This window comes from Hevea brasiliensis, chromosome 10 (assembly GCF_030052815.1).
Source record: "Hevea brasiliensis isolate MT/VB/25A 57/8 chromosome 10, ASM3005281v1, whole genome shotgun sequence".
NCBI lineage: Eukaryota > Viridiplantae > Streptophyta > Magnoliopsida > Malpighiales > Euphorbiaceae > Hevea > Hevea brasiliensis.
Window position 1 is genome coordinate 97,675,602 of NC_079502.1, and position 10,120 is coordinate 97,685,721.

A 10,120-nucleotide genomic window follows, 5' to 3' on the forward strand; every position below is an offset into this window, starting at 1 on the left:
TAATTAAATCATGATTTGTACACATTTATGTTGAATATGAAAATTTATATTAGATTAATAATATTATTATACAAGATTTTTTATTGTAATCCGATTCAATTCAATTGAAATTTAAATCTTTAACTATCTGCTTTCACTCATTTTTAGTCGGAACTGGATCTAAAAACCATGCTCTCTACTCTCCCATGATTAGGGGTGTGTAAACGATCGGTTCGATTAGAAACTAAACTGAACCGATGAAATCGAAAGTCAAAAATCAAGAACTTTGAAAATCAAACCAAACCTATCACCAAGAGACAATCAAACCGAATTAAACCTGTAAATATCACTTTGATTCAATTTTATAAGATTTCATATTTTTAATAATAAGTCTCAATAATAAAAATAAAAAAAAATTTAGAAATTAGAATTTTAAAATTTTAAAATTTTCTTAATATATATATATATATAATTTTAGTTTGATTTGATTTATGAAAATCTGCTCACCCCTGCTCATGGTCTCTCTATCTTAAGGCTAAATCGGTCCGTAGTTGAATCAAAATGTGCGCATGAATAAATGAAATAAGTATACGATGAGGAGTGACAATGAATTCAATTTTACTGTTAAAAAAAATTAAATTTTAAAAATTGATAAATAAAATAATTTACCCAAAAATCAATTTAATTGGTGGGTAGAATTATCAATTTGCTTAGGCCAGCTTCCACAAACGCACATGTGAAGAATGCCAAAAGAGATGAGTGGATGTCGTCACTATAACGTAATCACGCGGGGGTGGAGTGATGGAGCGTCGATGTATCGGTGACGTGGCAGATATTACAGGTCACTGTTCTGACGTATTCTCGCACGAAGCTAACACTAATTCCACGTGGCGGGACCAGCAGATGACATCACGCACACGCTTCATGATTGCCGGTGACATTAAAATTTTGTGTGTATTACGTAGCGCACCGTCAGGCGGCTCCCAGCGGCTGTTTTGATATGATAAGGTAACAGCGCCACACGGTTTTCATCTCTACTTCAATATTTTTTTTTTTATGGTAATTTAATTCTTAATATAAAAAATTAGAAATAATTAAAAATAATTTATAACTCTCATTCTTTTAAAAAATTTATAACTATTTAAAAAAAGATAATTATAAATTTTTATAATTAAAAATATATAATTTAATTTAATATAATAATTAGAGATATATTATTTATTTAACAGATTTTATTATAATTTTTTAGTAAAAAAAGAAATGAATTATTGGGGGTTGAAATGTCAACACTCTATGGGCAGTGAATGAGCTTGAAACAGCCTGCAAGCTTACGCACATAGTAATATGGATAGAGTTTCAATGGATATTTTTCTCTTATTTCTGGTAAACGTCACTACTCGTTTACATCACCCTCACCCTCACCCTCACCCTCACCCTCACCCTCACCCTCACCATACCCCCCAAAAAATATAAATATAAATTAATTAAAATTAATAAATTATTTTCAAATATAAATTAATTGAAATAATAAAAAAAAATTCAAAATTTTTATTGAAAAAAAAAAGGCAATGAGAAGAGAGCATGTATAGACAAAAAAAAAAAAAAAAAAAAAGGATGATTGAGAAAGAAGACGTAAGTGCATTACATGTGCCTAATAAAATAGCGAGCAATGACAGAAGCAAAACGTCACCGCACAACTATACATACAGCGCGTAAACAAGAAAATACAACCCAACTGCCGTTGACGCCCTCCAAATTATCAAAGTCTTCTCTCCTCTTCTCTTCTCCCTTTATATATTCAATTCTCTTCTCGTTTCCAAAACCACACAAAACAACCCATTACACCTTTCAATCTCTCTCTGTCTTTCCTTGTTAATTTCTCCATTGATTTCTCCATCTTTAGATAAGCAAAGATGCAGCAGGCAATCCCTTACAAGTCATGGCTGCCTCTATACACCACCACCACCAACCCTCTAACCCTTAACCACACTTCCACTAATGGTCTCGTTGATTATAAGAAACTGTTAAAAGGGTCGAAAAACATGGTCAGTATGGTTCAAGAGAATGCTATTATAGTGTTTGCTAGGCGGGGGTGCTGTATGAGCCATGTAGTGAAGCGATTGCTATTAGGTCTTGGAGTGAACCCACCGATCTATGAGATTGATGAGGAAGATGAGATTAGTGTTTTGCAAGAATTGGAGATGATTGTTAACAAAGTGGGAGGTGGAAATGATAATATGAGAAAAGTTCAGCTTCCTGGTGTTTTTATTGGTGGCAAGTTGTTTGGAGGATTGGATAGGCTTATGGCTACTCATATTTCAGGAGAATTGGTGCCTATATTGAAAGACGCAGGAGCCTTGTGGCTTTGATTCCTGCAGTTTTGATTTCATCTAACTCCCTTTAAAAAAAAAAAAAAAAATCCTCCTTTGCTTTCTGATTGCTGCAGTTTAGTTCACAAGATATGAACGATTAATTATTTTTGGGTTTTAGATTTGAGATTGTAATTTTGTCAGAAGTAAAGAAAGAAACACAACTCTCTCTCTCTCTCTCTCTCTCTCTCTCTCTCTCTTTCTTGATTAATTGATTCAGTTCGATTCTAAAACTATGGTATTGACTTAAGCTATTTAAACAATATTAACAGCTGTTTCCAGGCATATTATCATATTTTTACAGTGCGAAGGTTTGCAAATTAAGGAAAGAGATGCTTTGTACTGTTTGCATCACATGGAAATGTAGCCATTATTAACATAAGTGGCTTTGGACACACCACCTAACATGTTAGATTTAAATAATAAGGTCATTTCATTTCACTCTCATTAACAGCTATTCAGCTAATGGTTAAGATATCAGTACTTAGTCCAATTAGGCAAACAGTTCAGAGAACATTACAAAATCTCACCAATATTTTGTTTGATCGGATATAGTCAAGGATAAGTTTCATCATTTTTTAATACAAGTAACCAATTTATGAATTAAAAAAGAAAAAAAAAATCAAATCAAATCCAATCCCATTTAATTTGCATGTATTGAAGATTAATTAGAATACACCTCCTGGTTTCCAGTTGTTTGACAGATGAATAAAAAGGTGAAGCTGTAAGTTGCAGTGGGAAACTGCAATGTTTGATTCAAATTTTCAAATTGTTGCTTTCATGATGGGAAAGTTTAAGAGCTTTGAGCCTTGATTACCCACAAAAATGATATGCATCCTCATAATGGGGAAAAAAAGTATACCAATAAGCTTTAATTCAGTGGTTTAATTCCTCGTATAGAGCATCAAACACAACAAATAAGGATGCGCAAGTGGGGTGTTTTTGCTTACAAAGATTCAAATTGTATCTAACCATGAATCAAAATCATCCAAAACTTTTGACTTAGTTGCAGGCTGAGAGGAAGACGATTGAATTTCATCGTGGGCAGCTGTTACCTTAGTCAGCTGATATGAACCGTTTTTGTCTGTCAAAATGGACGTTTCCTCAAGTAAGTCATCCAGTACATCATCTAGTTTTGCAGCAATGGGCCTTGATTTTGCAGAACTCGGGGTATTTCTTGCGAGTTGTGGCAGAGGTGCAGGGGCCTCTTTTTGTTTCACAGGAATAGTAGCAGACATGAATCCAGAAGAATCAAGCAGCTTTGTCTCACTAAATGAGTCAAGAAGCATATCCAGTTCTGCCTCGGCAGTTGATGCCTCGAATGTGGATCGTTTCTTCTTGGGTTCTGAAACCGAACTCATGTTGAATTCTGTTGGGCACTCCAAAGCTCTGCTTTGACTGTGTTTGCTGTCTTGACTTGAATTTCGATCAGTCCTAGTCTGATTTAATAAATCAAATCCTTGGTTAAATGAATTCACGTTCAAATGGCCATTGACAATGGATCCTGATGATGTAATCTCAATATTCTCGTTTGCAACCTTATTCATCTTGGAAAAATCTTTTAGCGTCGGTTCTTCAGAGAATGTTGCTGTTGCTTCAGTTTCACTTGTTTGCATTTGATCTGACTCCAGGCTGCTGCATGGCTTTGATCCATCACCAGTCTGCCAAGTAAATAATGTTACATTAAGCATTATTATTATTACTATTATTATTATTATTATTATTATTATTATTATTATTATACATTCAGCATTATAACTGAATTTTGTATGACTTAACATATAGTTGAAACTTGGGCAACAAATAAACATCCTCACCAATTAATCTGTCCAGAGAAAGTACTTCAAAAATGAAAGCAGAGAAAATCTAAGCCAATAACAATTTTTTGGACTGCATTATGCAATAGGAAACATGTTTGAATGCCAAAACAATTTCAAGGAAACATTAGCAAATAATTATTAATTCCATCTTCTAAAATATTCTGTAATGTTTGTGACCTACAAGCCAATTCTTTCCTAGCAGTTGGGGCATCTTCTAAGCAGCTCAAAGAGGTCTTAGCTTCAACAATCAATTGAAAAAAATAAATAAATAATTAGAGGCCAAACTAGCCAACCATTAGAAGTTCAACTTAACACACACGGACTCTCCATGATATTCAAGGAATTTGAACTCAACTGTAATCCTGATCCAGTTGGGAATTGGGACCAGTTATATAATTTTCCAAACCATTTGGCAAATTTAGAGAAGTAGCATAAACTCTCTGCATGTATTCACAAATCAAATTACAATGTCAAGCATACCAGCTGCAGTGGTAATAGGTCTGCTTCAATGAAGAGCCTCTCTGAAATGTCTACTTTCGCTAGTTGTTCCGCAAGAGCATTCAAATTCAAGGAGAGAAATGGTACCTGATTGAAAAACCCAGCAGGACAATAAGAAAAGGAAAAGAAAAGCTAACATATGATAAGCTAAGCCAGGATAAAGAATAATAAAATAGGAATAGGAATATTGGCATTGATGTGATGATAAATGCCTACACTCCAGAACACTGCTGCAAATTCAACCAAAGATGCTTTCCACGTTTCTGTTCCATTTTCATTAGATGTTAAACCTACAGAATTTACATGCTGTTGATACCTAATATAGTTTGCAGCCAGTAAGCAGCACAGCTACCTATAAAATTCTAGGAAAGGACCAAACTAGAAATTCTCTCACAGGTTTCCCATTAACTAGGATTGTGTTCCTCGCCTTCTTTCCTTTCTCGCCTTTGTTGGAGAAAGGAAGTGTGGACGTATCCCATATCAATATTAACACATCTACAATTGTTTTTGGTCTTTCCAGGTAACTGCAATTACAAAAGTTTAAGTGCAGCATAACATTAGTTAAACTTGTAAAATTGTAATTCAATCTGGAGTTAAGCACAAGTTTTCATCCTAATGTTATAAGTTTAGATCCAAAACAAACTACAAACAAACATGATGAGGCTCCTCAAGATAAGAGACGGCTTCTTAACCATGTTTGTTGTTCAACCATCTTAGGAAGTCCAAAAATGATTTGTTGGAAATTGAGTGCAATGAATCAGATTTATGCATAAAATAAAACAAGTGAGCCTCAATGTAAGATCCTGAAACTATATTGCCAGTATGTTGATATACATTAAATTACCTCAACACTGAGGCTGCTTAAAGGCAGACTGTCAATTCTAAACTGCCATTTCAGGCATAATCTTAAGTCAAATAAAGACTACAGAGATATCAATTATTAAGGTAAGTGAGATTGCACTTAGAGAAACATAGGGATTCAACTCAAGCTAAATTCTTTTTGCCACAGCAAATTACTTGATTTCAAGGATACCTTCAACCCTGGGGTAAACCCTTGCTTCATTTTCATGACACTTAAGACATGAGTTATCACATTAGCAGGCACATCCAACATATAACATACACAGCAGGGAGGACAATGAAAGGGGGAGAATTAATCTCTGTCCAGAATTACCAGCATATCAAGGACCTGTATGCTACAAAGTTTTTCAATCACTAGTTCCTTCTTTTTACTCAGTTATCATATCTTATTATCATTAAAAAAGAATTATAAGTAACCAATTACCTCAGGGCTCACAGCTGTTTCCTCTACAACAAAATTATCATCCCCAATCCATGATTGAATGCTCTTTCCCCTGACTGAAAGCATTGACTCTAATCCAAGTTTAAAGTCCCCTATGACAATGACGTACAAATAATTTCAAGCCATGCACTTTAAAATCAATACCTCAACAACACTATTAAAAACCAACAGAATGGCCTCAGCAGTGAAACGATTCTATTTTCACAAACAAATACATAGAGTCAGATGTCTAGATTAGCTAATCAGGACTCCTTAACAAATTCAGGGATGCCGTAAGATTTATTAGTTGATAGCCAGAGACAATCAGTAACAAGTCAATTATGCAATGAGAAAACTGCTAGCCAGGTGATAAACGGACAAGCAATTTGATAAGGATATAAGCATTCAGTGTCAAATAAAAAGAGAATTGGGCCTGCATTTTACTTCAACAAGCCAAACAAAATAAATAAATAAAAAAAGGCAAACTCGTGTATAGATGAGCTGGAAACATAAGTTTGAGGTATATGGGGAAAAGAAGGCAATGGAAGAAGATGCTAGTATAGAGATGTTTGATTGACGCAATATTGCCCACCAATTGCAATCCAAAATAAGTTTATATAAGAAAAGATGGATCTACAAAAGGGCAAACATCCATTAATAGCTAACTTAGTAGGGAGTGCAAGCTTTCTTAGGTTTTAACTCAATGGATGAGCCATTCCTCAAACTTATACCATGAACAAGAGATTATCATATCTAGACTCTAGATTGTGCAAGACTTGCACTGTCTATATCCAAGTCGTCACTAAATTTATCAAAACATGTTTGTAGAAGGACATTCATTTATTTAGTCCTGATAGTATGCAGTATGCACAGAAGAATTTTTAATTATTGAATTGAACCATACCGCCCGCAAAGTGCTACTCTAGTAGTTCCATATACAAGCTTCTATTCCATACTGGAAATGAACTTCTTAAATACTATTTCATCCATCTTTAAGATGCAGAAAAGTTTTTCTTTTACACATCTTAGTTGGAAGTTTAGAACTTCTAGTAGAAAGAGATTATAAGTAACTACATTATGGATGTGTGCGTGTGTGCCTACTTAGTCATAGAACATCTTACCATAACTTTCTCTCTAGATCACCAATACCTAATAACAAGAACAACCACTAAATTAAGATGAAATAGCATTCATTGGGGTGAGTTTGGAAAGTCTGGAAATGAAAGAATTCAATTCTATTCTATTCTATTTGATCAATTCCCATGTTTAGAAAGTTTAAAATTGCTAGAATTCAATTCTTTTAGTTAAAAAATAACTCATTTTGAAAGAAATGAATTCATGCCAAAAGTGACATGATTTTGCAAGAATTCAATTCATTTAATGAAGTTTTCTATCAAAAACCCAAAACACCCCTACTTAATTTATATTTATTCCCTTGTAAATAAAGGGAAAATAGGAAAATGAGTACATTCAATTCACTAATCAATAATATAATTTAAATAAATTCTATCATTTTAAAATTTATTCCAAACACATAAATCTCCTTACAAGATCAATTAAATTGAATTCTTTTAATACAATTGAATTGAATTCTACCATAAGAATCATTCCAAGCAAGATGGAATAATTTCTCAGCCATCTATGATATATACAATTAGTTAACATTAAATAACTTAAACATACAGCTATTCACTGGTGAAGCAGAAGGCATCAAGAAAAATACCAGGCAAAATATCATCCAGTGAAGGAACGGTATCCAAGTAACAATCCGACTGGCACTGAGTCTGATATTCAGCAAGCAGGTAACGGTAGTCTGCACCTTTACTCTTGGGCAAAATAACATCAGAGGCTTTATTTGTTGTATCCCCAGATGGGTCTTGAGAACCTGAATCAAATTCTTCCTCATAACGATCCCAATTCGAAGGGAGACCAGACTGGCGAGCTTTCTCCTTAGCTTGCTTCCCCAATGCCTTATTTCCAGTTCCAGCATCGTTAGCACCTCCAGCCGGGGCTTTAGATTTTTGAGCAGAATGGGGCTTTTTGCTATGTTGTAGCGAGTGAGCCCTCTTTGATTTTGCTAATGCTTTTGCATCCATTATTGAAAACAAAGCTTACTGAGTTCGCCAATGCCACAACATATAAAATTAAAGGTTAACCTGAATGGTTTACTTCTGTATGAAATTTGAAATTCCAATTTGACCAACTTTCGAAATCAAAGCAACAAAATAAAACCCATTAAATTGACAGAAAGATACGAATTCATTAAGATGGAAATGAACTCACTCAGTGAGTTCTGCTAAAGCAAAACCAGAGAAGAAGCCTTGATTAAGTAAAATGGCTAATCCCTTATTGTACCTGGATTTTCAGAGATTTGCTTGCACTGTGAGAATCGAATATTTTGATAACAGAAAAAGTGAAACGTCGACGTTTCAGCACACTAGTTCACGAAGAGCTGTTGGTGATCTGGTGCCTCTTTTACAAGCCCAGCTTTGAAAGAGGCTGATACTTTCCAGGGCTCTCCACTTGCAGAAAATATATAGGCTTAAGGCTTTATCCATTCCTGGTCCAACCCATGAATGCTCCAAGAAGCAAACTTTTTCCTTTCGAAAAAGGATTGCAATGAATTCCAAATTCAGCAATTTTGTCTCGCAGAAAATAATTTATATATATATAATATTTTTTTATAAAAATAAGTAAATCACTTTCTTAAAAGTGCTTTAATTTTCCTATTGTGACTATTTTCTGAGTGTCCTGAACGTTAAAAAATTGCTTTTGTTTAAATTTTTTTTTATATAATATTGGTTGAAATTGAAGCCTTCTTCTTTTTTAGAAAGAGAGCTTTTCTTTTTAAAAAGAAACTAAGCATTCTAGCAGTAAGGTCACAACGTCTACTCTATCACATGATTTCCTCCAAATAAGATTCAAGGGAGAATTTCACAAAGCTATGATTGAAAGATGAATATTGCTACTTATGATTAATTAACTTGACACTTAATTTTTCTTCAATTTAATTTATATTGAAATTTTGTAGAGAGAATCAATGGCAAATAAGAACTTGGGTTTGAAAATAGAAGAACACCGTAAGTGGTATAGCAGCACACAGATATATATAGTTATATGCAAGTGGGATTTAGAATGGAAATGGATGCTGTGGCAACTAATATATGAAGTATGAACACATTATGCTATGCATTTTAATAATAATAATAATAATAATAATAATAATAATAATAACAAAACTTAATTAATTAGCATGCCAAAGCATGCAACTTAATTAATTAGTTTTCTTTCATTTGTTGGTTGATAAAGTATATGAGAAAGCAAATCATCAATTCCTTGATTTGAATCTTTTCGACTAATAATATTTTATTTTAAACATTAATCGCATTATCAAGCCAGATCACACCAAAAGCAATGGGAGTCAAAGAATGCATCAACCAAGAAAAACTATGGTGTTGCATCGTTGCCTAGCAGGTTATGTAGCAAGGATTAGTAGTTGCACGAACTGGTATGGTCCCATCAACAAATTGCAGATTGGAGCAAAACCATTTTCATATATCTGAACCAGGAGTGATAATTTGATCCAAGAACTAAAGATGGATTCTCGTCATCATGCAGGTTACAAGGATTACTTTTCTTAATCAATTTCTGCAATCATTGTAAGCTTTTCTTGTTGGAATAGTTATAGTGAAAAACCGAGTGGAAGATACATGGCCCTGCTAGCGTTTGAATTTGCTAGTGAATATATATGCATGCTTTGAACAGGTTCGTGTCTTTTCTCTGCGTAAATGTATATAAATGCAATAATTTATCAATAATTAACGATGGATAATCACCATCCAAATCTTTAAAATATATAAAATTAATTGAAATTCTTTTTTTCTTAGTGGAATTTCAGTGCTCATAAAAAATTTGATGGGGACAATACCTTGTTTCTTCTCAATATTTAATTCTGTTTATGTTTTAAGTATGAATACTTAACTCTATGATTTAGGCATTATATGCTCTCTCTCTCTCTCTCTCAAATACACAAACAAGCAATTAAAAGTGAAATCAAGGATGAATAGTCTTCCTTTTAAGAGAACAGGTAGGGACCAACCATTTCCATGGGGGGAGAGAGTGGGATGTGCTTTAACTTTGCTTTCCAAGCCAAAAAGAGAATCTTTAGTCTT

At 33.7% G+C, this 10,120-nt stretch overlaps 2 protein-coding genes across 3 annotated transcripts; one reads left to right on the forward strand and one right to left on the reverse strand.

The window, feature by feature from the left end:
* The first annotated feature begins 1,729 nt into the window (after nucleotides 1-1,729).
* Nucleotides 1,730-2,527, forward strand: LOC110632583 (glutaredoxin-C9). The gene has a single exon (XM_021780855.2). It carries the CDS (start codon nucleotides 1,893-1,895, stop codon nucleotides 2,346-2,348), a length of 456 nt encoding a protein of 151 aa, XP_021636547.2. The 5' UTR covers nucleotides 1,730-1,892; the 3' UTR covers nucleotides 2,349-2,527.
* A 647-nt stretch (nucleotides 2,528-3,174) lies between these two features.
* Nucleotides 3,175-8,349, reverse strand: LOC110632580 (protein ECERIFERUM 16). 2 transcript variants are annotated; one of them, XM_021780852.2, is made up of 5 exons: nucleotides 8,232-8,349; nucleotides 7,672-8,062; nucleotides 5,952-6,061; nucleotides 4,649-4,753; nucleotides 3,175-4,009 (listed from the first exon to the last, which is right to left on the reverse strand). In XM_021780852.2, the coding sequence occupies exons 2-5, from the start codon at nucleotides 8,042-8,044 to the stop codon at nucleotides 3,305-3,307; spliced, it is 1,293 nt and encodes a 430-aa protein (XP_021636544.2). In that variant the 5' UTR covers nucleotides 8,045-8,062; nucleotides 8,232-8,349; the 3' UTR covers nucleotides 3,175-3,304. The 2 variants fall into 2 exon arrangements, with proteins under 2 accessions (XP_021636544.2, XP_021636543.2); XM_021780851.2 differs by having other exon boundaries at nucleotides 7,672-8,331.
* Between the last annotated feature and the right edge of the window lie 1,771 nt (nucleotides 8,350-10,120).

Bases quoted from the DNA above. Each gene is read 5' to 3' on its own strand.
- LOC110632583 (XM_021780855.2), top strand. From the start codon at position 1,893: ATGCAGCAGGCAATCCCTTACAAGTCATGGCTGCCTCTATACACCACC.
- LOC110632580 (XM_021780852.2), bottom strand. From the start codon at position 8,044: ATGGATGCAAAAGCATTAGCAAAATCAAAGAGGGCTCACTCGCTACAA. The intron at 4,754-5,951 runs GTAATTGGTTAC...TTTTTCAATCAG, and splicing joins AAACAGCTGTGAGCCCTGAG to GTACCATTTCTCTCCTTGAA. The intron at 4,010-4,648 runs GTATGCTTGACA...TTTACTTGGCAG, and splicing joins ACCTATTACCACTGCAGCTG to ACTGGTGATGGATCAAAGCC.